Consider the following 27118-nt stretch of genomic DNA (forward strand, 5'->3'; position numbering starts at 1 on the left):
GTCAGGTCCATCTGGCTCCTTCCTCATGCAGTAAAGCCCATGGTTACTGCACTCAGATAAATATCCTCTAAAGCAAAAGTGACCCTAACAATAGCACGTACAGTTAACCAAACCTTTAACCGTGGTTAAACCATGACACCATGACAAATTATATTCTACTTTTAGCTTTACATATAGAATTTATGATTGCAAACTTCACCTTGGATTGGAACTCCATTTTGAAGCAGAGAACTTGTATTGTGGAAGCTGAATAAGAAATTTCTGTCCTAGAAAACGTATCAGGTTCTGGCAGAACCACTGAATTTTGATGACTGACAAGTGTTCCCAGGGAAGAAAACAGCATAAATTCCCAGTAAAAGAATGGAAACACAGAAAAGGCACTAAATACTATGATCTTTAAACAAGAAAACAAATTTCACTGACAAAACCAGAAAAATCAGCTGGAGGAGGGATAAAACCAGAGGTTTGCTGCTCTCAAAGATGCAGATCAAAACTTAAGGTCTCTCAGAATCTGTGAGTCAAGCACTAAGATGATGATTTTAGATGTGTGTCCCCATCCCCAATCTGTAAGTCTTCTGTACTGTTAGAGTAAAGCATGCATGTTCAGGACCTCCTTTGGAAAGCTTGTATTCCTTGCTTTAACTGCCATATGGTCTCCATGTGGTTAAATTATAACCTAAAATAAAAATATGTATCCAGTCTGGAGAAACTTGAGAGATTACAGCACTGTCTTTAGGTCCAAGAACAATTGACTGTACAGCCCCCCTTGCATAGAGGGGACCGGACAAAAAATTCCTTCACGAGAGACTTAGTGCACTACACCTTGAGTCCAGAGACTAGACTCTTCTCAATGTGGGAGCCAAATAGTAGGTTTGAGTTTAGCAGGCTGGTGACTATTCTGGCTATATTAACTTATAAAATAACAACAACAATAAAAACAATAGCTATAATAGAACATGCAAGCAAGGGAAGACAGCCGTGCTGGGATGAAAAACATGTTCGTGCTAAGTCAATGCAATCTGTCTTCACATGCACATAACCTCCCATTTAGGCAGCTATTGTAGTCTTCAAACAACAAGTCAGCACAGGGAAAAGCAGAGCTCAGAAAATGAGGTTACGGGTATGTTAAAGAATACTGATTTGAGAAATCTAAACCAGCATTTAAGAATGCTATATCCATTTGGTAGTGTTTTGTAAAGAGCACATTTCAGAAATGATTCCTCAGTCTCTCAAGAATTAAAAGTTCATGTTCACTATGTGAATGTTCTTGTGTGGATTCAGAGAAAAAAAAAAAATTATACTTCCTGTAACTTCTTCTTGAAAGTGATCTCAACTGGAAAAGGGTAGCGCAGGGTTGTTCAAAAGGAACTATCTTCACAGTTGTCTGTCTCGGGGTGTTCAGTAGGGTCAAGTTTGATGGGCATATAAGGTGATGGTAGAGAAAATACTAAGGATATTGTCCTCTGTAAAGTCTGTGCATTTTCTTGCTTGGCTCCCTCTTAGACTCCTACTATGATTTTCTGTGTGCTAAAACTAAAGTTGTATCATTTAACAGCTGATACTAAGATGGAGAGGGATCTTTGTGACAACTCTGGTTGCAGTTCAGCTTTGGAACTTGTGACTGGATACTTGGTTGGACTTCCTCACATTGACCTTTAGATATCTTCAGTAATAATATTTAAACCTAGGCGAACTAGCTTGTCTGATTCCTCTATATAGCTGTTGGTGAGAAATTCATAGGTTATGATTAATTTTGCTGATTTTAGATGAGGGTATGGTAAATCACACCATAACAGTGCCTGTTTTTCTTTTCTGACTACAAATCTGTAGATGATTTTCAGATGTAGACATCTACACTACAGATTTTTAAACTTAGGCAAGATCCATCTCTGCTACTTTGCCACTTGACTTGAGAAACGACTTATCAGATCATCTTTACACTGGTAGTACTCTTTAGTATCATTGGAGTTTACCAGTTAAGATGGAGGTAAGGAAACAGAGCCTTCTGTACAGACTGTTGGCATAGAACATCAAATCACTGACATTTCTGGAGAAAACAGACCAGAGGACTGAAACAGAACCTGGTTCCACCTTTCAACGTATGCAATGAGTATGGTACTCTAACTTTGGAGTGTACTTAGAGAAAGGAGACATACATGTGTCATTATCAAGGAATGAGACTCTTGAGCAAAAGTAGTACCTAGAATGTCTCCTCCTTAGAAGTACTGACAATTCACACAAAGAATTATTTCAGAACTGTTCTTCACAGCTTTTATTTCTGCCAAACAGCTAGAGACACACTGCAGAAAGGCTATAGCCTATAACCTGGAATGAATTATTTGTCTCCCTTTTTTAGCTGAAAATGGAAAAAAGACCAACACTATTAGCACAGAATTAACAACACTGGACATTGATATTAATGATGACAAAGTGTGAAATAGTAGAAAGACACTACAGAAGCTTCATGTTGACGTGACAGCAAAATGAAGCAAATGGTAAGTCAGTCTATTCCACTATTTATGACTACAGATGGATAGGAAGCAGTGGCACAAATGGTGCAAATTCAGCTTCAACAGTGGAATGCTCTGGCCTTGTGCCTATCAGGAGTAGAACCTACATGAGTAACAGAGCTCAAAGAAGATTTTAACAACTACCTATGCAATTAAGAAAACATAAGAAGTCATGGTTTAATCCCTCATGTAAGGCAGAATGTATTTGACATAGTTGCATCCTCAATTGCGGCTGTACTGGAAATATGAGAAGTCAGCAAGAATTCTGGTGTGAGATTTGCACATATGGTCATCTTAGGCACACGGATACACATTGTAAAGCTGGAAACTGGAAGACAGTATGAAATGTCCTGATCAAACAAATGAACCTGATAACTGGGTGGTGGAAAGATGCCAGACCATATGCAGGATGATGATAGCTTCTCTGCATTATACTTAATTCAGGAGTTCTCTATATCCCAGTGCACATAAAAACTTAAAATGAACTCACAGATCTGTGACTATGTGGATCTACAAACTACTTCCAGTTTTATAAGGTGAATACATTAGAACTGTGGCAACAATAAAATGGCCCAGTCATTGCAGTGAACACATTCTGTCTTTTTAGATACATAAAAATCTCTGCCTATTTTAGCTGTATCTTAAATTTGTTCTTAACGGTTAAATCTAACTTCTTAAGAAAAACAGGAAATAATTTGTCTCATAATTCAGAACTTGCATGTCAAATTCTGTAAGTTTTTTTCACTTTTTGTATTGAAGATCAGAAATATATTTGCAATTATAACTAGGACTAAAACCCCGAATATTTTTTTAATCTGAGCCATTGTGACATTCATTTACTCAAATTCAAGTTTAATAAAAAGTATGCTTTCTCGAGTAAGTTCTACTCACAGGAAACAGATGCTAAAAATGCTAATGTCAAAACAGCCTTATTCGCATGAATTATTATGTAGAAGTTCTTGTATATTCTAAGAGGGGAACATTTTAGTTTGATTCTCCCTGTCTCTGGTATTTCTTAAAGAGTATTTAAATTCACTTTCCACTTGGTAATATTCAAATGCTACCATAAAGTGAACAAAAGTAAAATTTTTACACAGCTAGATAAGCAGCAGAATGTGGTGAAAATATTCAGAGCCAATATAGGAAAAATGAATATAACAGAACATCAGTTAAATGTTCAGAAAATCTCAACAATTTCTTGTTTAAAAGTTTATCGCTTTAACTGATTCTAGCTCTCTCAAAACCATATAATTTAAAATACATGTACCAATTCCATCCCATAATCCATAAATAAGTTGCATTTTGCCTACGAAACTTCCCATTTTTGAGTGCAAAAAGTGTATTTATATTTGACTTATATTAACTGACATTACTAAACCCTGCGTTGTTATCATGGTTTCCAAGATTCTTAAAAAAATTAAAAAAAATTGCTGAGTAGAAATCACCATTTAGTACACAATTGTTTAGTGTATACCACTGCAAATGGAAAGATAATTCTTTAAAGAATATATAGGAAAACTAGTAAGACATTCTAAATAATACAGCTCCAAGAAAAAGAAAGAATGTACCCAGCTGTTAAACCCTTCCTCCTCCTAAATTCCGTACTATTTGGAATTCAAGTTTTATAAAAGCTTGACAGCAACAAAATAGATAACAAAAATGAGAAATACTGCTTAGGAGCATATTTTTCCTTGTAAAAAATGAGCCAGAAACTTCTCTACACTCGTTTAGCAATGTAAATGTCACTTTGTTTCTCCAAGCTTTAAGCTGAGAATAGCTCCAGGGCTTACTTGTGATGCAGAAATGTCCCTGTAATCTACTTAGAAAACATGCAGAACATTAATAGAAACTAGAATCCTGGAACATAAACGTAGCATAAGAAAAATGATAATTACTCTGTGGCTTAACATTTAAAAAGAGAGCTAAGCATTGTACATCAGCATTTTTTTATATAAAACAAGTTGCAGCACATAGATGAGCAGGAAGTCATTCACTTTAGAAACACAAATAATTTTGACATTATCATGTACAATCTTTTACACAGAAAAGAGGGGAAAGAGACAGAGCTAGAGATTGTTTGAAGGCACCTGTTACCAATCACTTCTTTTCGGTCGTGTCTTCCCAACCCCTGCAGATACCCCTTCCTTCCCCTCTCCCCCAACAAAGCAGTTTTCTCCTTTTATCCACTAAGCTTCCATCCCTGATTAAACACGTACTGCCCTTCCCCTTATGACTCCAAAGCTTTTTATGAGCCTCTGAACTTCTCTCTACCTCTGTTTTTTGCAGATGGCAGCTGTTGCTACTCTCCAGGTTCCTAAATCCAACACATTGGCTTTCTGTCCTAGCTTACTTCTAGTCAATCTTCTTCAGCATAACTTAATTACAGCTAAGGATAGTATTAGCCATACTTTACAGTATGACTAATAATGAAATGCTGAAAACTCATCTGGAATCCTAAAGGTCATTGCTGAGATGGAATGAAACTGTGGACATAGAGAATTTGGCAGTGAGGGGCATTCCCCAGGGGAATACAAAAGTAAGAAAGATAAACATGAGAATATAGGAGTAACTGGTCAAAGTAAGGTAAAGCACAGATACTTCAGGAGACCTTGCCTCTCCTCAAAAGAGGAAAAGAAGAATAAAAGCACCTTACTTTTCTTTCACTTTTGTAGGCCAGATAACAGGATAACTATTGATAAGTAACAGGGTTTTGTGCAGGATACTGACATGAGATGAATATGTGCAAACACAGAGACTACCTGATTCTCAGACACTGGAAACATTAAGATTTTGAAACAATGTCATGGAATTGCAAATGCTTCTGATAATTCACGTGGCCATGTTTAAAGTCTAACATTCATCAAGATTTATATAAATCCTCGGGAACCTTAGCCTGATCATTTATAGAAGCTCTCTGAAAAACTCTCAGAGCCATTAGCAAACTATGCATATCCTAATAGGACTAATTAGTAGCTGTTCCTTTTGCTTGATCACGTGGACTCTCTCCAATCTTACACATGCTCAGAAAGTGCATTTAGCAACCATTTATTAAAAAAAAAAGTCAGATTTTCTACATTTTAAAGATAATAAAATAACTATTTTCTGTCCTTAACTTCACCTTTCTCTCTCATTTGTTCTATCTTTTTCGCTATTTTTACTTATTACCTACACAATGCTGCCTCATGTTTATCTCCTTTTCTTGCACCCCATCAGATCCTCTGTTTGCTTGGACAAAATAAGCTACACTTTGAATCACATTCAAAGAGCTCCAGCCTGCTGTGATTTTTTTTCTCTTTTTTTCAGAAAATATAATGTAAAAAAAAACCCAAACAAAAAACCACCAACATCCATTCTATGGTTCAAATAAAAAAATCATTAGATTTCATTTTTAAGAGACCCGCAGGACTTTGGAAAGTGGCCTTTTTCAGGAGACATGGATTAAAAAATGAATGTAAATGTAAATTCTCCGAATGACACAAAGTGAAAACGTAATTTGTTTGGGAAACTACTTCCAAATTACAGTCAGTTCATATATAAGAAGATGACTTAGAGAAAAGAGTTAATTTGTGTCTAGTTAGGAAAAATAAACACTAAAGAGATTTTCTCTTCAGGCTTTTGAACTGAAACATCTAAGGAAAGAAGAATGGCTGTGATTAAGATACTGCATCAGGACACATGAACTCTTAACCTCTACCACAAACTCTGGGGAGTTTTGGGCAAACCACCATTTCTTTCATTGTGGTTGTTGCTTCAGCCAAACAGGGCTAGTGATACCCTTCTGCTTTAAGTTGTGAGGATAATATTTGTGAGGTGTTCAGTTACTGTGGTGAAGGCCAGAGAAATATTCAATTACTAAGCAGGATTATTTTGACGTATTGTTAAGAAACCGTGAAAACCTGGAAAGGGGGAAGAGATACATGGTAGTAAAAGAAAAACATTAGGTTTACTCATAAATGGTGAGTTATACATCAGATTTGGAAAGCTTCTGACCTGCCAACTAAAAAATGAGTTCAACATAACAGTCACTTAGGCAATTCGCATTTTAATATTAACCTGGTAGACTATTCTCAGCAAGAACAGCTCAATAACAGTTTCTTATACTATATGTTTTAAAAAGAATAGGAGCTTGCAATGGCTAACCTAAATAAATTTTAACCCGGTCTAGTTGAAGATTCGTACCAATTCACGTACACATATTTAGACAGATTTAGCACTCAATTCAATTAGAGTGACACAACAATTTACTGACATAAGCTAACTGGATTTAAGTAAACAAATAGCAGTCAAACCCCATGTGTCTGTATCCATTTAAATGATTGATAACAAATAGGTTTATTTAAACTACTACGACATGTTTTCTACTTCGTCCCATAACAGATAGCCGTAGCCTGGTTTCTGGTTGCTAACTTCACTTGAAGAGCTTTGGCACAGTAACACATGAATGCGTCAATAAGGCAGGTGACTAGTTCAGGAAGTTTACATTCTATCACTTGTATGCACAGCTGCTAATGTACCACAAGTGCACAGATGTGTAAAGGAGATAAAATATCAGGTTTTCATATCTTTTTAACATGTATATAATACTCATGTGCTGATAACTAATCATGTCTGCATAAACAATTGCATTATAGGAAAATAATGAGTATTATAAACAGCCTTCATTTGCACCATTTATGTCATAAATTTTTATTTCTTACTACAATAGTTTCACGATATTAGTTTTACTTTTATAGATTCAAAATTACTGTATTGCCAGACTGCATTGCACACAGGTGATTTCAAGCAGTTAAAAAAAAAAAAAGATAGTGTAAATTAAGTTAACTCCCTTATACTCATATAAACTGAAACAGATCTTAGCACTTAGAGGAATACCTATTTAAAGCCTTCTATTGGTGTCTCTTACACCACTGTCTTATTTTTGTTTCTATTCGTGCCTCCTAGGATATTTCTATTTAAAACATAAAAAGATCCCCTCCACTTGTTATACTTGCTCTGGTTTTTTTTCCTCCCAAAACAATGGATTATGAATTCCACATTAAAAATATAAACAAGTTTGTTAATTTTCAAGATTTTAGAAGTCAGTTTCTACACTCTGCACTTTGAATCGGAAAAGCTAAAATAGATTTAATTGTGCACATTATTCGTTTTCTTTACTATGATAAGTCTGCATCTTAAATATCTGAAGAAATAGTACAATGCCATACATCAAAGCATAGCAAATTTATAACCTCTTAAATGTAACCTCAGAAAATCATTACTAAAACTTCTTGCCAAACATCTGAGTGCTGACAGACTGCCCTTCCAAGTTTTCATCTGAAGTTTGCAAGCCAATGGATAAAGTCTAAAATTGCACTTCTGATGTTCCAAAATACTAACAACTGCATCAAGCATGAAAGGCAATGGAAGTGCCAAGATCACAGAGCTCACGGTAAGCATTTCTTTTAGTCAAAGGCTGACTGTTGGAAGAGAAGGAAAAAAAAACCCCAGATAAAAGGAATCATGGATCAAGAGCTTCAGCTAAAAAGATTTAGTGGATTCATCCCACTTAACTTCAGCACTTAACAGAGAACTGCTCTTTGGTGCCTTTAAGTTATAGATTCCCGTTATCTGCACAAAAGGATAAAGTTTGGATGCAGATAAAGGATGGCACAGAAGCTTCATGTCCTATACTCTACAGTTTCGGACGCAAAATGCCCTCTTTTTCACAGGTAAGTAATATTGACATATAAATATTTTTACTTGCTCTTTTCCTTGCTGGACCCTTTCCAAAGGTGATTCAAATTGCTAACCTAACAGACAGCAATTCACTTTTGTGGTTTTCTTTTTTTGGTCAGGTTAGGTTTCTGTTTAGTGATTTGCATGGTCCCAGTGCAGCATTAGAGATGTGCCAGAGCTGGTGCAAGAGGAGGAGAGAGAAGGAGAACAAAGAGGTAAGGCAGTGTTAATGGCTATTGGGTCAACTCAGGTGTAATGTATAATTTCATCCTGATTTATGCTTTGAAGGAATATCCTTCTTACTTGTGCTCCCCTGACTATACAAAGACACTAGGGCAAGAAGGGTCCCAATCTGGGGGTAAGTGCTGAAGTTAGAGTGGGAAGAATCAAGACTACAAGTCTTTTTTTTTTTTGTATGTGGTTTGGTTATCCACAGTTAAAGATAGAGGGTCAAAAGTGTAAAGTTCAGCTGAATAAAAACAGAACACAGACTACAAATAATAATGCAAAAAAAATCTGGATTTGAAATATCCTTTTTTAAAAAAAACGAACACTGTTTACTAGAAGGTTATTAATGAGAGACCCCATTGTTCCTCCAAACAATGTTTTAGGCTCTTCTGATGGATCTGGAAAACCAATTAAAACCCTATTGGTTATCTTGACAAAACATATAAAATTTCTTAGTCTTGAATCAGCTGAAAAATTTGGCTGTACTAACTGTACTTGCTATCATGTGCTGAGGGGTTTACAAATGGCATCACAATACTGCATACCCTGGTTCCTTCTGATAGCTCAAAGAGGGCAGCAGCACTGTGAAGACTTTATTATGAATGTCTAAGAACATAAGCTCAGCATGATCCTGGATACTGATCATTCACGATAATGCCATTGAACTCCCTCTCAAATAGTGAAGTTTGCATTTATCCATATGAAGAAGATAAATTTTATTGCAGTAGCCAATTCTCAATGATCTAAATGAGAAGCTAGATTAAAAAGTTTTCCACATTCATTTGCTAATTAATTCAGAAAAAAAAGGGAAATAGCAGGCCAAGAAACAATTAAGAATCTGGGCCAAGAATATAGCCTAACAAAAAAGAGCTTCAATTTTTCTCCTTCATGGGTAGACCCAAACTTTTAAGAATGTGTATAGTCAAATGATCAATTTTCACTTTAATTTCCCACAGCAAAATATAATAATCATCACCAAATTAGCTGTCTACATAATTTGAAATAATGAACTATTTCATTACATGAATATCTAGTGCATCTTTTTCCTGTAATAAAAGAGCTCACGTAAGAGCCCTATATAAATTCTTCCAAGATTCAGACTTAAAAATTTAACTTTTTTCTTCCAGAATTAAAATATGTGAAAAGGGAAGTAAGATCAAGCATGAATGTAAGTTCTTTCTTTTAAAAGTGTATAAAATGCTATAATTACCTCCAAAGCAAGAATTATGAATCCAGCTGATATCACAAGGAGATAAAAATAAAAAAAACCCAACGCCTCAAAACTCTAACATTTCATTTAAAAGAGTTAATACAGTCTGAGACCACACAGGCTGGAATACCTTAAGTTAAAACTGTATACTTATTGGAACACGTCACTGTAAGACAGCAGTAACATTGTTTTGGCATTTTGCTTGTACTTTTAACATACCTAAACTCCATTTTATGTTAACTATGAATATCTTGGGTTTATCTATTCAAGAATTCTAATGTTTTTACCTGCAAACATGAGGGTAACAAGGTAATTCCTAACAAGACATGACAGTTTAGTATGTGCAATGACTCAACAAGACTGATAGCAATCATACTACATGATAGCACGTACAGAACACATAAACCCATAATTCATATTTTTTCAAATTGCATAAATCTGTATTTACACATTGCATGTTACTTTTATTTAAAAACACATACCTTGTCTAAATGAAGTTAAGTCTTTACTAACCCAAGATTAGAAAATCTGGATTTTTTTTTTTTCTATTAGCAGGGATAGTTACTGTGAAATTGTGATGTTACTGCATATTTAACTTTTTTTATTAAGATGGCAAAAAAATTTAGTTGAAGACTAACTCACTGTAAACTAAGTTGTCCTATCCTGTACAAAGATTTCAATACATGAGATAATTGCCTTTTAGAGGAATCAATAAACTGTAGAACTACTGGAAGAGGTCTGCATTAAAAGTAAAAAAATAAAAGGCTGCATTAGGAATAAACACAAATGACAAAAGTTAAATATACACACACACACAAAAGCGACTTGTTATTTTCACACATTTTCCTAAAACAACTTCAGCTTATTTTAGTGTTTCTTAGGGGTTTTTTGTGTGTTATACTGGCATTTCATAATTTTCTTCCCCCAAACACGCAACTTCTAAAGTTTCTTTTTCAGTATGTATATCCTTTTCTGCATAGGCAACTTGAAAAAAGCATTATCACTGTTAGGTAAAACAATATGACTAATATGGCCTATTTTTAACAAATATAAAAAGAAATTTAACAAAACAGTAACAATTTTGGAAATATTTGCTCAATTTCTAACATCCAGGGTAAGAGGAACCTTTCAGACTCGAGTATTTGCTTTCTTCTTTAAAAAGCCTGCCTCACTCAGCCTTGCTTACATTGTTTGCCACAGTTCGAAAATTTTAAGTGGTGAAATGACACAAAGCAGCAAACTGCTGCATATCAGGACTAGTTTATGAGGCTACTCACAGGGGCTAGTGTTGTTTGGATGTAAACAATGTCACATAGCTTTGAGGCAGAAATTTTGTAGTTTTCTTATAAAACATTGTTAAATTTTACCTTCATTTATCACTTCGTACCGATTTTCATCAGCTGCAATGCACCGTGGTTGATATGACGCTACTAAAACTAGGCACCCAAGCCATAACTACTTTGAGAGCATAACTACTTGGCAGCAGCACTACTTGGGAGAGAAGAAGTAGGAACAGGAAATTTTGAAAGAAATTAATTTGAAATTAGCCTGCCAAGGGCACATCATATTGGAAATTCAGAAAATTCACTACATGTTTATACAATTAAGTCACGTTCCCTCAGAGTATTTTTCATATCATTAACATAATGATATGATAATGCATTAATATAATGGTAAGGCTTATAAATTACCTAGAAATGCTTTAAATGTTTTCCATTACATTAATAGAGACCAGTGGGTCTCATATAAACAAAAAAAATCACCAAAACCCAAAAGAAAAAAGCAAACTTAAATACAACCGAAACTGAACATTTGCCTTCATCTCAGTCTTGAATGTGAAATTTAAATATACGCTGTAGGTACAGACATCAGAAATAAGAGCTATCAAATGATTACTTCTAATGCACCTACAGATGATCCTGCCAGATCAATGACACCTGCAGTTTGGGGAAGCATGTTCAATTACTCCCTTCTATAATTAGACTATTTTAATCTCTATGCATGGAACTTCACAAGCACTACAATAAATTCAGAGAGTTAAATGCAAAAACTATCCTAGGAGGAAATTGCATCAGACAAACATGCAGTGCAATTCCGCATAGAAAGCAAACAGCTTAAGAACTTGTTTTCTTTTTACTTTTAAGGTGAGTGTTTCACATTTGAGATGCACACTCAGGGAACAGGATTAGTACAGTTTTCACTAAAGTTGAGGCTCACTTAGACACAGTTGTCTGTGAAATTGTTTTGGTTTGGTTCTAACAAAAAATGGGTTTGTAACTGGTCAGCAGAGACAAACTGGTTTGGACCAATTCCTGACACTGGTTTTGGTTTACTGATCCAAGAAGGGAATTTGGGGGAATAGCAAGGAAAGGAGATGGAGGAGAACAATTTTGGAGGTGGAGTGAGAGGACTTCAAGAGGTGCATGGATAGTCAGTTTTCTGTGGAAATAATGGTATTAGAATGAGTGATAATGCAATCTCAGACAGGATAATTTCGGGGAATTGTAGATTCCTTGAAAGGAATCTCCCCATCTTCTCCTCTCTTCCCAGTCAGAGAATTGAAAGGATATTTTCAGAGAACTATTGATATAATGATTCTGTGATGATCTTTCTGAACAGGTAACTGGCTATTTAGGTCCCATCACTGCATATATATAACTTGTGTTGTTTTTCCTCACATTCATAATTTTTGATTCATTAATGATGTATTTTCTCTGCAAATCCTTGCCATATCATTCAGCAGCTCTGGGAGATCATTTAACAGCTGCTCAAGGTCAGCTTTTGGTTTTATATCTTCAGTATTCTGTAGCTTCAGCAAACCTTCCATATTACTATTCACCCTTTTTCAGATCATTTGTGTATGGGACTCCTTTGGTAAACTTCATTTATTTCTATCCTTTGTTTCAGACATTTAATCTGCAGAAAGATTTTCTCTCATACTCCATGACACATTAGTCTCTTAAGATTGTTTAGAGAGAAATCTTCACAAAAGCCTTTTAGGAATCCCCATATAGAGTATTTATGTCTAAATGGCAAGATTTTGCATACTTTCAGATCTGAGAGTGTATTCCAGCAGCACCCTGACTCCTTGCTTGGATGAAACTCGGGTAAGTACATAAAGAAGTACCCTGACTCTTGTCTGGAGGAAACCTGTGTGACTACTGTCCTGTTTTGGAGTTGAAAAGAAACTCAGATGGAAATGAATTGTGCAATGCTTTGTCCAGGTTTTTAGTCTCAATGACTAGAGAGCAGGGAGAGATACTGTGGCACATGCAGGCCTTGCAGATTACATGTGTATCAATTTCAACACCTTTATCTAAATACTTGTTAAAAGCTTGCAAATGCTAAACACTTCGCAAGGCATGTCTGTTGTATGCATAAGAAAGACCAGTGAGACTAAGTCATGAGAGAGAATTTAGCAACTGAGAGCCTCCTGAGTGCCTGACAGACACCATCACCTGTGTTTCTGAAAACGACACAGACAAAAACCCCAACAAATCAAACTAAAGTAAACCATTTTTTTCCCATGAGGTAAGGCTGAGGAGAGAAAAAACACACTTATGGTAGGAAAGCTAAAGGAAGATTACCTCACGGTGATTTAGAAGTCTCTCCAAATCTGCTGCCATTTGATTCTTGACACGCAGCAAAGCTGTCTTTTCTTTATTTAAAAGACTGGTAGAAAGAGGATAGGAAATGCAGTAATAGCAACAGATAATCTCTTTTAATCTTGTATTCTGGCTGAAACATGCATTTTCTAAAGCTAAATACTGGCAACAATGAAAATCTGCTCAAGTAATTGTATCAAAAGATCCTCCTCTATGTTCAAGAATTGGAATTTTTATAAGTGGGCCTGAATGTACCGATACATACAAAATCTTCTTTTAGTCAAACAGAAATGCTATTCAAAATCTTCATAAAATATGGGGAGGCTTTTTTTGATTCTCTGAAGGGTAATTTAAATTATCAGAATCTTCTGTTAATATCTCTTGATTTCTTCTAGGCAAAATGAGCTCATTTTATAAGCAAAGTAAGGCTCCTTATATCTCAACTTCCATATCAAAATTTGGATTTCTTTGTTGTATGCATCACTAGTAGCAGCACACACTGTTCTCTCAGTATCACCTCTTTTTATATTACTGTATTTGGAATTTTGAAAGTAACAAATACAAGGAAAAACAACATCCAGCTCTCCCTTTTCACTGTGTAGTTTTTGCAGAAATTGTAAATGTATTTTTGCCATTTTTTATTTTATATTCCAGGATAATGCATGGGATCAAGTTTGTCCTGTGAACCAAGTATGAAAGCTGTTTTAGCATGAAGGCATTCTTGTATAGCACAATGTCAAGTTTAACTTTAATTGTTCTTTGTTTTTTTAGTTATAGAATATGAACATTTGAAATGTTTAGCATACACATTCTGATTCCAGGCAGTAATTCTAATACAATTAAAGGTATTTCATATTTAGCCCGAACATCAGTTTCTAACAATAAACTTCAGACTAATGAATGCATAATGCCAGTATATAAACTAGTTTGTTAAAACAGCTACAGAGATTTTCTTGGAAGACCAATGTTATATATGTCATTATCATGACTTAACTAAATAGGTTGTACAATATAAACTATAACATAAATCAACAACTATGCAAAATGCAATTCTGCATATAGAGTGTAAATATGTAATACTGAATACAGGTCAGGAGTTCAAAAGCAAATGTATTAAAATTTTATAAATGGAATGGAGTAATTACATATGTTGCAAACACAAATTATTTAATATTCCCAGTATTTAATCCAGAAATGATCAACCAAATAAATCAACCTTTTCTTTAATTGGCTGTGTATCATCCGCGTGTTTCAAATAAGCAACATCATCCTTTGCCCCAGAGATTTTCTGGCAGTTCCTTGCAAGCTCTGTACTGTAAATTATGACTGTCAGTTCCTTCTAGGCATTCATTAATTCTCAGAAAAATTGTATGCTTTAGCCAAATTGCTTAGTTGTCTGAGTTATTTAAAAGGAAAGTAGTAACATTTATGAAAAACTACAAAGATATTTTAATATTTTCAAGAATTTTGCTTTCTGTGACATTTTTAATCATGATGAAATTGCTGTGCTATTTTTTTTCCTGGGTTCATGTGTTGTAACTTACTTATGTCATTTTTTCTTGGATTTCTGTACTTTCTAACAGCATAAACCAATCCTTTTAGAGAATGACTCACAAACTTATTAGAGACGCAATAATAAAAGTTTCTTTATGCCTTAAATAGTGTACTGAATAAGCATAAACATCAGTGTTCATGACTAAACCAGAAATTCATGTTCAAGGTTCAATTTCATCTACAGAACAGAACCTATTCTAGTTATACCTTCTGAAACAATGTGACACGACTGATCCATGTGGAGCAGTTCTAATTTTCTTTGTTTATGGTCAAATACAGGAATTAGACTACCACATCATTCAGTAGCACTTGATGTGTTTTCTGTCATACATATGAATACAGAATTACCAAAGCACATGCAGACTTCAGATATAGTAGTTTTGCAATAGTTATGCTTTTTCATCATTGCAAATACAAGGAAATAATTCATATATTTCTGAAAGAATTCTGCAAAAGAGGCATATATACATTTAACAGAGCGAGAAAGCAGTTACTAGACACAACAATAATAATTTCACACCTATAATGACCAAGTAAAGCAGAAATACCTTCACAAGATCAATTTTGGAAAGATGACTGACCATTTCAGTCCCTGTTATGAAAACGTTCTGAACAGGCATGTTGGATATCAGCAGTCAAGGAGGTTCTAGCTTTAAACTACCCTACACTTCCATCAAACAGTAGTTTAACCTAATCCAGTTTTAATTAGCAGCGTAACAAAACAGAGAGCAGCTTTACAGTTTGTTTCAGCTGACCTAAGTGAAAACTTGCTGAAAGATCATCCTTCCCTAACCAGCTACTGGTAACCTGCTCTTTGTGTTGGTACTAGAAAATTTGTGACCACATAAGTAGGTCACTTCACTGAACTGGATGGAAGCCGGAGTCTTTTTAAAGGCTATTTTTCATGTGGATCACCAAAACAACTTAATTTTCCATGTACAGTGGAAACCCACAGCTGAAGGTAAGGATGAGACTGCTCCACTTGGTGACGGAGTGCCTTAACTGTCTTACTATGATTCTGAAACCACAACCTATGAGTGTAGACAAACCAGCTTCTCACACCTGAGCTCAAGGTTTATAACTTTCATCTGAAGAGATAGGATCTTCTTGACCATCTTTAAATAAGCATACTTTTAAGTTTTCATGATATAGAGATGTATTAAAGTACTACAGTACTAAACATTCAAAGAAGTCTTCCAGTGACTTGTCCTGGGGTGAAAACATGTGAACGCTTGGGAGAAATGGACTGTGTTGAATTGATCTAATATCCCCGGAGTTACTTAACAGCACAAATGGCTGTTTTCACACTGCAGGGCAAGTGTAGATCATGCTGTGCTCCACAGTCCTGGTCACTGATTGCTCCATCCTGAGTGTGGAGAAGGTGCCCTTTGTGATACATCATATAACTGTGGCCCCCAAAGTCCAGGTTGGAGAATTAACTGAAAAGTAGTGCAGCTCCTGCTTTTTCTGTGTGCCTGGGTTTCCAGAAGAAACCAAAATGTCTGGGCGGAGATTCAGTTTCATTCCATCACGCTTTCAAAACCTAGCCAGGTATGAATCCAGCTACCAGGAATGCAGGACTTCCCATGGAATACACTTGTCGTATACATACACATTGCTCACAGCAACCACTGGCTTGTTTTGTTTCACTTCACTCAGGATCTAAAGCAAAGGTAGCTTGGATATCACAAGAAAGACAATTTTAGGTGACTTAATTTTTCCGGAGAATGGAGACTAACATTTCCCAGCCTCAGACTTCTAAAGCCTTTTGAATTTGGGCAATTAAGCCATCTTTTAAAACTCTGGTCTAAATATACTAGCTACTATCCTGTTCAGAAGCTTCTATTATTAGATGTTCTGGATAATATGCTTATGCTGGGCACACTAAATAAACATGGTTTTATATGTTACTAGTTTTTATTATTACTTCTATTCAGTTTGAAAAAAAGTAGGTTTCTTTTTCAGTGAACTGTGTACCCCAAATGCTGTAAGAAATAAGGATTCTGCCTTTCTGTTAATTTCACATTACAGCATGATGAAGTTGAAAACTGTTATGTTCATATACCACCAAAATTACCATCAAAAAAATCAAACACAGAAATAGTATATGTGAAGGTTTTGTACATAAAACTGAATAATATAAGCATATACTGCATCTCCCTTCTCTGCTAATTACAGATGAATAGCTCAGAGCAGACAGCTAATTTTTAAAGTCTAAGTCAAATTTTCTTTTTAAGTCATGTAGTTAGAGAAAGAGGTATAAAAAATTCTGCAAATAAAAGTTCTTTAGAAGAGAGAATACATGAAGAAATTGTGATCTCTCATTGTGCAGCTAAATAACCACAGATCAGATTTTTAAAGGCATTTAGGAGAGTTTTGTTTAATGATTTTAATTGGAATGCTTCGGGTGGCTTAAAAACTCATCTGTGCAGTGTCCAAATTGAAAAGAAATTACTTTTTCAAATTGTAAAAAAAAAAAAAAAAAAAAAAAGAAAGAAAACCCAAACAACTTTTTAGAAGTTGTAATACAGGTCAGAAAACATTCATTTGTAGAAAAAAATGAAATATGTATTTCTACAAATCTTCTTTGGAGCATTTCTCAGGTAAAGTGTAGTAGTTTTGGAATAGATGATGCATATTTCACAGAATGGTAACGTTCTCATAAAAAGCTCATTGCCCATTCTGTGATGGGAAAAACTCAGCTAACACTGCATGCTGAGCTTTATAATGTTTGGATGGCAATTAGAGAACCCAAAATGTTTAGGTAAGGAACATTTCAGTACATAACTTCTTAGTGAGCAAAATCCTTGTACTGCTTCTAGATTTGCCACACAGTTAGGCTTTTGAGGAGTGCTTTTGGGTAAGTGAACCACTTTTAAAACCAGTCACTGGTGCTGAGAAATTTGAGTAACTGCATTTAAAACAAATACCCTCTCTTTATGAATGAAGTCCTGTTTAATGTCTCCAGTTATTTATAAACCTAGATGTTTTTAGCAGAAAATTATGTACTAAAACTACAATTACTTCACTACACACATAAGAATGAAATTCAGAGATTTGGTTTCCCACAGCATGACATAGTTACAAGGCATTTCTTTTCAAAAGGAGTGCTAAATGTGATGTTTTAATTTCTGGTTAAAGAACTGTATGCTAAAGAGATTTCTATAGTAGGAAGGAGTCATCCTCATACATACCATTGCTCTTATTAACTGTCGCTATTTACTTTTATTAACGAGAGTGCTATGTGGGCTACCATAAATGAGAGGTTACTTAACAGAATATTTTGAGATATGCGGACCACCTATAAATTCACCCTGCAGATGCCCTGTCACTCAAGACCAGAGGTTTTGTATCCGAAGTATATCTGCAGGTGCATCGCTCAGTGCATAAGCACACGAACCGTTCTGCTCCCAGGGCCACCTCGGTTCTCTCCACGGCCAAGTGCCGGCACAGCCCCTGGCCTGCCTGGGAGAATTCTAAGGGGATGGGAAGGAGAGTGGTAGTGAACATACGTGTGGGCCACATCTGACAGAGCTTCGATTACCCCTGAACAACCTCTCCTTTTATCTTTGAGTGGTAATACACTTGTGCCTTCACACTTGAATCTAAGCAGTAATGTCACACACCTGTAATAACCTGGAGATGGGTCCCCAGGTTGTTCATGCAAATAACTAACAGCAATGACAGCTGGTCAGCTAAGCATTTACCCCAACTACAAAAGCTCTTGCAGTTCTTAGTATGGCTAAAGATCCACAGAGCTGTCTGAAAGATGTCCAGAACAGACACATTTCTCAGCAAGCCACTGAAGTATCTCCAGCTCTGGTGGAATACACTACTTTAAGGCCTTGATTTAGTCTGGCACCTATTTTGACTTTTCCTCTCCTTTTAGGAAGAGGTTGGATGAGGCTTTGAGCAACCTAATCTAGTGGAAGATGTCCTTACCCATGGCAGGGGGGTTGGAACTAGGGGATCTTTAAAGGTCCCTTCCAACCCAAACCATTCTATGATTCAGTTTGACAGCTATTGACACAAGCAACCTTGAGTACTATTTGAATAGTGCTTTCAAGTGAGGAAGACATTTTGATATGGAGGGTCTGAAGGACAGCCTTAGCTCTAGAGGTATGACACTTAAAGATGAAGGCATGTAAGCTGCTCTGGTTAAAGTGAACTTTGAAGACCACACTGGAAGGAACCTTAGATGGATCTGCAGGACTTCTCAAGAGTACTGTATCAAAATGATCTACCTGAATCTGTCCCACTCCTCTTATGGAAATAACTGCTGTCAGAAATGACACTTTCATAGAATGATGCAGTATGGAGAATCCTGAAAACATCTGTTGCCTGTCAAGGGACCACATTATGAGTCACTTTAGGCCATTTTGTGAAAAATCCATAAAAATATGTCACAAGAACACCCACAGCCCAAACTAAGGAGACTGCTGTTATAGATAGCCTTCCTCATAGTTGCCTTCCTCTTGTGCTGATTTCATCAAGACTGTCTATTTCATCAGAGAATCAAAACCACATCCAGTAACAACCAACAGCCTTCTCAATAGACAAGGAAATACTGCAGGTTGCTGCAAAACATTTATAAGGTTGCAAGAAAGTACTGATTCATCATCCTGGGAAGTCTGCTGGAACCTAACCACACTAGGAGTATGTTCTAAAAAGATTATTGGCCATCATCACTGTGCACAGAAGCCAATTATGGATTAAGTCTGAAAATGTAAATTCACTTGCAAATTAGTCCTCACTGATCCGTCCACACTCAAGTTAAGTGAGAGGTGATAGAGAACACTGGCACTGATACACAGATGTGACTGCTCTGCTTAGGGAATCCATGATTTACATAATGCAGAACCATCTCTCTTGAGCAGATGAGATAAAAATGCAACACGAAAAGAACACTCCTCCACCATAGATTCTGCACACTAAATACAAAGAAAAGAAAAGCACGATCAAGCACAGGGCAGCCGTGAGGATAAAACTAAGTACTCAGTCTTGATTGTCAGGGTGCAGGGATATCAACATTATGTTAATTTTTCTACAATCTGGTACTCAAATATGAGATTTAAAAAAAATTATATTAAAAAAACACTAGTATTTTTAAAGGTCTGCCTGAAAACAAGAATTTGAACATTATTTTTCTGTTAGCTGGTACTTGTGATATTGCTTTTTAGAAATAAAACTAATGCATGTATTGTATGTAAAATTTTAAAAAAGAATAATGTACTTTGTGTAACTTTAGCATACATTAAACCTCAAAGAGGCTACTGCAGAACTGCAGTATTAACTATAGGTAATGTTTGAAAAAAACATTTCATTTTGAAATGGCTTTACAAATATTAACTTTTTCCCTTAGCTCTGAGATACAGAGAAACCAGGCTTCATAAACCATGAATTCACTATTACTTTTCTAAGAGCACCAACATTATCTGCAAAATTTAGGGCCCTCCTTGAGGAACATTAATTCTCTGAACTGATCCTCTCAAAAATATTCCACAAACCAACCAACAAAATGCTGTTTAATAAACTAAGACGGATAGGAATAGAGGTCTAAATCTTTTGATCCAGCAGAGCTTCACTTGGCATATATTTGGTAGGGATTATCATTAATTTACTTAAATCCCGTTCTGATTCAGTTCTGGAATAGCTGGGAGCTAGACTGGTCCCCAAAGTAATCTGAAATCACCTAAGGGATATTTTAATTTAAAACTGCCATCAGCAGATTCCAAAAGGCTATCCTCATAACAAAAGATTGCTGGAATGTAATGGTCCTCTGGTAAGAAATCCCTTCCTCTAACCTTCCTCTCACTTATGGGAAAGCAAAGGACCAACATTATCAATTTGATACCAGATTATGATTTCTCCTGTGCTCCAGGGAATATCAACTAACAATTTAGGACTTTTTTTTAAATGTGGAGTTAGGAATAGCAAAATTAGAGACTACTGATATGTACCAAAAGCCCTAAGACATTAGGCTGTTTCCAAGAATTTCACTGGCCTATGAAACTACGGCAAAGTTGAGGCAAACTTGTGATAAGGGAATAATAGTTATTTTTAGTTTACAAGGAATATTGGAAACTACAGGAAAAAACTTCTTACAAAAACATTTGATGTGCAAAGTAAATGTTACTTTTTTGCTATAAAACCATTAAGGATAAAAATATTTTTTTGTCAGACCACACTTTCATTACAGAAACATGGAGTAGTGGTGAGCACACCCCAGCTCACCACAGTAGAGTACTGCTGGTATGTTTACCATGAATGCTCGCACTGTGGTGCAGATCCATTTTCTTCCTTAACCTCAGGCACTTTAAGATGCCAAAAACTCCCTTTATAGTTAAAGGAAAGTAACAGGCATCTCTAGCAAATGACTCACTCCATCCAAAATCTGAATTGCTTTTGAGGATGCCACTTCCTCCATGAACTACTAAGGAAAGCTGACCTGACTAAGTTCCTAAATTAGGTGCATTAAGTTGTAGGCTAAATTTAAGAAGAATATCTGGGCATACAGATTATTTATAATGAGCCATAAAACCTCAAGAGAATCAATGTTAATAATGCATTTAAGTTGTTATATATTTTAAAGGCATGAAGCAAACACTTTCAGAAATGACCTCACCTATTTACTCCCTTTTTTCCTAGCTTTTGAGAAACTTTTGGACTAGTATGTGAATAATGAAAGGCGTTTTCATGTTATTGTAATCTAAAAATTTAATTTGCTAGTGACCAATACTTTGATGATTTTTTTCATAATTGGAAAGTAAGATCCTGCATATAGCGAATGTTGTGATTTTTCATCTCCTGGAAAAATATAACTTACCTTTGAAGTTTTTCTTATAATATATCAAGTCCAGGAAAATATTAAAAACACTTGATTCTGGTATAAAAAAAATACCTATTCTTACTGAATCAAAGTTAAGCCTAGTGGAAGACATCTTGTCAGGAAGTATGAATGAAAATTTCAGTTTATTTATAAAAGTATTGATTTATGTATAGATTTACTTGGATAATAAGAAGTTTTAGGTATTCCTCAAGACATAACAAATACTATCGCAAACCATCAAAACACTCTGAATAGCTACATACGTAAGCCAGTATGTAGGATAAAGTATTTAGCTATGGTGAGTCCTACTTCTATTTTCATTGCTTCAGCAGATTTGTTAGAAAAAAACTGTATTTTTCATGTAATTGCTTCATAATACAGTCACATCAATGCTTCTTAATTGTTACCGTACGTGTTTCCTAAACCAAGATACCACATAAACACCTAATAGTTAAAATGCTAATTCTTCTGTAGTGCAGTGGGACACAGCTATTGACTTCCTTGAAAATCAAGGGGCAGATTATTTTATAACAGCTTGCTTGTGAACCAGATGTTAAACATAGTTTATAAAGCTGTATGATAGTGGGAAGTTGCTCAGTGGCCAGAGTTCTGACAGCTGGATATAACACCAAATCATAGAGTCTCGGCTAGAGGAAGTCTGCTCGAGTTATGCCCAAAATACTCTTTGCTGGTGGACTAGTCTATAATTTTTCTCTGACTTTATTTCTTTATTTTCACTTTTGTACCTCTGGTGTGCCATTCTTTCCTTTTATTCTTCTGAACTTTCCTCTATTTCATGAGAGCTCTTCTCAACTGCAAACTCACTTTAAACCTGACTGTCATTGCTGCTTTTCCAAACCTAAAGCCTCTCTTTTGATAGTATGAGAGAAATCACAGATGCTAGAGTTCCAGCATAAAGACTGGACTTAGTCAATGATGGAGTGTCAACATCTCCTACTTCATGGCCAATAACATAATTGTTTTCTAATGATAAACACATAAGTGATTTTACTTTCAGTTTAAAATAAAGAAACAGTCATTTTACTTACCTGACATCTTTTTCAAGTTGTGCGATATGTTCTTTCTGTAGACTTATTTGAGAATCTCTCTGTTGCACAGTTTCAATGAGATATTTGTATGGCTGTTGTACTTGATTCAACAAAGAATTTGCTCTGTCAAGCTGCCACAAAAAGAAGTATTACTACTATAAATTTTATAATTTATAAAGCATAATGACCTGATTATTATTGAATTATTATATTATTGATTATTACCAATTGCATAATAATATAAAACCCAAACCTGTTACTTCACAAAAAAAAAGAAACAAACTACCCTCAAATTACTATCTAGTACATTATCCTCTCACTTTTTTGTTCTAATTATACGGTATTTTCACTGCAATCATGCTACCACTCTCTACACTTTCCTAATCTGCATTTTCAAGAGTTTTAATGTAACAGCTTCTATTGATGAAAAAGATTAGTATAGACAAGGCCTCTGTTTGTTCACCTTACTGACCACAAATGACTTTTTTTAAAACAGTATTCTACTACAATGGAATTTTCAGCTCAGAAATTGAATCTAAATAAAAACACAGTAATTATGGAAGAAAAGTTCCCTTTCCTCTAATCAATTACTGTATATGAATAGTGAAATCCTACAGGATGTTTACAAGAGTAGTATAAAATGTCATACCCTAAATAGGAAATAAACCTTTCTAGCCCTATTTTCTGAAAAAATTAGGATCACTACGTTTAAAAAGCTTGCATGATATGGCTTGCATCTTCAGCAATATAACAAGATCATTCACTAAAATACGTACAGGATTAAGATCGCACATCAAGATTCAGCAGTTTCAGCAGCTGGTGTACATATAAGTCAAGAATACCAACTAGATTCTTTAAAAAATGAATTAAAATATTTTACAGTTTAGACACAAACAGGTCTAATGGAATGAATTCAATGGAAAATGGTTAAGCTTTCCAATTAGTTTATAAAATTTCTCAATAAACAACCTGCATTTGCCAAATCAGACTCAGGAGCCAGCTGTCCTATTTTGTGTTGTTCCAAACGAGCAGCGAAAAAAAACCCCCTTCCTATAGAACTAGCCCACTTAAATAATATTTCAGGACTTTCCTAAAATCAGATTTTTCTCCTATTCCCAATTTTCAAAACATGAGACTGTGTTTCCTTCTTTCTCCGATTCCATTATATTTTTGTTGTAGTTTTACTTCTGCCCTCTACAGTCTGTCAAATGTGCTAAGAACTTATAATGTAATGGTTCACATTTATTAGAAAACAGAATACAAAGCTTTGCTCGCCTTACTGAAAGGGGAGTTAACTCCACCTCATGTTTTAAAAAGTGAAATGAGACACAATAACATCGCACTTCTTCAAATTAATGCAAATCTTTAAGTATTATTTAAAAACTTCAGTTCCTTCAGGAAATACCTGTTTTAGTCCACAGTGAAATTCAAAGTTTATTGTAGTGAAGTAAAAAACCCCAGGCAATCATCTTCTTGAAGAAACTAATTATCTTCAATAAATTGATAAGCAATTAAAAAAGCTATTATTTTTCTATGAGTACAAGCTATCAAAAAAGATCTCTTTCAGGTAGACAATAGAGCATCATGACAAACAGGCAATTCCAAGACATGGAGTACTAATCTCTAGGATGGTCTAAAAATTGCAGTATAAAGCTTTGAGGCTGCCATTGCAGGAGAAAATTACCAACTCATCTTGTTTGGAATCCTGGTCTTGATAGCCTAAGAACTTTCAAAGGATGCTGTCATCCACCACTGTGTGAAGTTCCTCATTGTTCTCACTGATAAGAATTAAAGTACTTCAGTGGGAAAGGACAAGTGGGGTATTGTAAGCTTGGTTTGATGCTGCTAAGTCATCTGTTAACTTGCTAACTTTACCAGCTAAAAAGCATGCTACTGCTACAGAAAAAGGCTATTCCTTCCCTCTCTATGGTGGTGCTTTGCTGCCTGTTTGATTCTATAAACTTAAAAGAGGTTGTCATTAAACTGTAATCAATTAAGCATTAAATGCATTTAATGGATCAATTTTACTAATATACACACATTATAAAGTAAGCATTATCATTGAGCAAAAGCATTACTTTTTGTAAGCAACTTTGATTTCTTTCTGCCTTAATGTACAAGATTTACTTAAGTATTTCTGTGTCATTCTTTTAAGCGATAGAACTAATACCTTGCAATTGGACTTTTATTATTTATCCCTGAATTGACTTCTCTACCAAGCTGAAGGATTTCATCATTGTTCAGCTTGATCTATACTCTGTCTTTCAGAGTGAGATGTAAACCTGCTTTTGGTAAAAATGTTTCAATTGAGGCATACGAAAAGCACAAATACAATGTCATGATGAAGGCTCAAAAAAGTCATTCAGCAGCAAGCCAAATATATCAGCTTCGTAAATTTCTTTATTTAGGATATCACTTTTACTGTATACTGATGCAGTATTTGCTTTTTAAGTCACCCAAAGACCATATTGGCCTTCTAGACACAAGAGACTGTCTATCCATCATTTCTGTCACTATTGTTCAAAACCTCTGCAAAGTGAATTCATTCCAAAATTTAGATTGAACACTAAATGTAGTAATTGCACTACTTTGCAGGAGCTGATATATAGCCTTCCACTCACTTAAAGTGAGAGTAACATGAAGTGAGTTGCATAGGCAATAAACTGATTATCACTAGCTGAGGATCTTTCTTGGATCAGGTCATGAGAATTCCTTTATTCTGTTTGTCCTAGACATGGTCAACAAGCCTGTAGTACGAAGTAAGTCTCAATACCTACTTTAACACTGCAGGTCACTGCTATACAAAGCAACAGAAAGAGGACTTTAAGAGAAAATTATTTTCTAATGCTGTATCACGACCTGAAAATAGATAGGATCCTGCAGTTAAATAAAGCCTGACAAACTATAATGGGACTGACTGAAGACTGACAAGTTTTTTTCAGCAGCTGAGCTTTTCCATAGGGTTCAATCTTTCAAGGAGACACATTATATCAGAATTCCATCAAATGAATGAAATTATGCAGAAGTCAGTATTTTCTTCTTGGTAATGCTGGACTTTCCCAGAAGATCAATATGATTCCTTTCCATAAAGCTCAACAGCAATTGGTTGAGGACAGTCCAAAAAAAGAATCTTAGAAACAGCATCCATTGTAGTTACTGCAATCTTTTTCTTTTCCTCCCTCTTTGAAAGAGCTTAAAAAAACCCTGTATCATAAATACTGCAGTGAAATACCAGTATTTAATCCAAGTTCAAAAGAAAAGTTAGTCCACTCACTTTGGCATCAACTTTCAATCCATGTTCTAGATTTCATCTAGATGACTGAACAAACTGCCAATCAAAAGAATAATAATGGGCTACCTGAGCATGCTGTAGTCTACAGGATCTCTGTTTTGCTCTTAAAAAAAAAAATAAATTTCAAGACAGACAACAGTTTGGAGTAACAATCTATCTTAGCTCAGGGGATGCAGTAAAGACAGCAAACAGAAGTTTAAGAACTTTAACTATATAAAGAAAGATAATAGATAGCAATCAGTATAAAACATGAAATACAGAAAATTTACAACGGGAGCTACAACTTCAAGGTGAAAGTTGGTACTAGCAGGCATAGAACTCTTAGAATGAAAAAAATGGGAGCCAATAAATCCTAGAAACAGTAGAATCCATTATGGCAGAGATATGGTAAAAATGCATATAATGCTGAAGAAAACACAGAAGTTTTCAATAACATTTTTTGCCCTCTGTTTGAAAAGAAGTCAGATGATCAGTTTGTATAACATGCGAACGATGAACTATTTTCCAGTCCATTAATAACAAGCGTAAACTCTTTTTGCACTTATTGAAGGATGGCAAGCAGAATGGCTTAAGTAATTGTTATCAAACAAAATGGCCTATAATCATATGCAAAATTTAAAAAAAATTAAAAAAAAAAAAAAAAAAAAAAAAGGAGGAAAGAAATCTGATGAAGCATTCAGACCTGAATGCCAGACATGAGTTTAATAGAAAGCAGGTCTTCAAAGATTTTATTTAACCTTATGAGTTTGATGTTAATAGGCTTAGTAGCTGTGCGTTAGCTATCTGCAAGACATTTAACTTCGTACTGGATGACATTCTGATTTAAAATATACAATTATATGATAAAAGATCAAGAAAGGGCTACATGACATCTCATGGGAGAACAAAAACGACGTGAAGGTCTTCTAGTGGAATTTTGCAGGAATTTGAACTAAGGTCACTGGTACTGAACCTTTCATCAGTGATCTAGAAGCAAATATAAAACCAGTGCGGGTAAGAAGAAATGTATTGAAGTGGAAACCAGACAGATTGAAGTGGGAAATAAAGCATAGATTTTATTAACAATAGTGAAAGAATACTGAAAAAGAAAAATACAAAGGATAACATTAGATTCACAAATCTCTTG

The 27118-nt window shown here is 35.2% G+C and overlaps 1 protein-coding gene across 5 annotated transcripts in view; it reads right to left on the reverse strand.

Annotated features, from left to right (window-relative positions):
• The window catches only part of PIBF1 (progesterone immunomodulatory binding factor 1), a 132305-nt gene that overhangs the window by 18401 nt on the left and 86786 nt on the right, over positions 1–27118 (reverse strand). For 3 of the 5 annotated variants that reach the window (XR_008234971.1, XM_052785986.1, XM_052785987.1), the window contains exons 15-16: positions 22701–22831; positions 13251–13335 (exon numbers count right to left, since the gene is read on the reverse strand). Coding sequence is in view for 4 of the 5 variants with exons in the window: in XM_052785986.1 (XP_052641946.1) it covers positions 13251–13335; positions 22701–22831 (216 nt within the window). In the remaining variant the exon portion in view is untranslated. The remainder of the gene's footprint in view (positions 1–13250; positions 13336–22700; positions 22832–27118) is intronic. The other 2 variants (XM_052785989.1, XM_052785988.1) reach the window with 1 other exon arrangement.

Source organism: Harpia harpyja, chromosome 4 (assembly GCF_026419915.1).
Source record: "Harpia harpyja isolate bHarHar1 chromosome 4, bHarHar1 primary haplotype, whole genome shotgun sequence".
NCBI classification, from domain to species: domain Eukaryota; kingdom Metazoa; phylum Chordata; class Aves; order Accipitriformes; family Accipitridae; genus Harpia; species Harpia harpyja.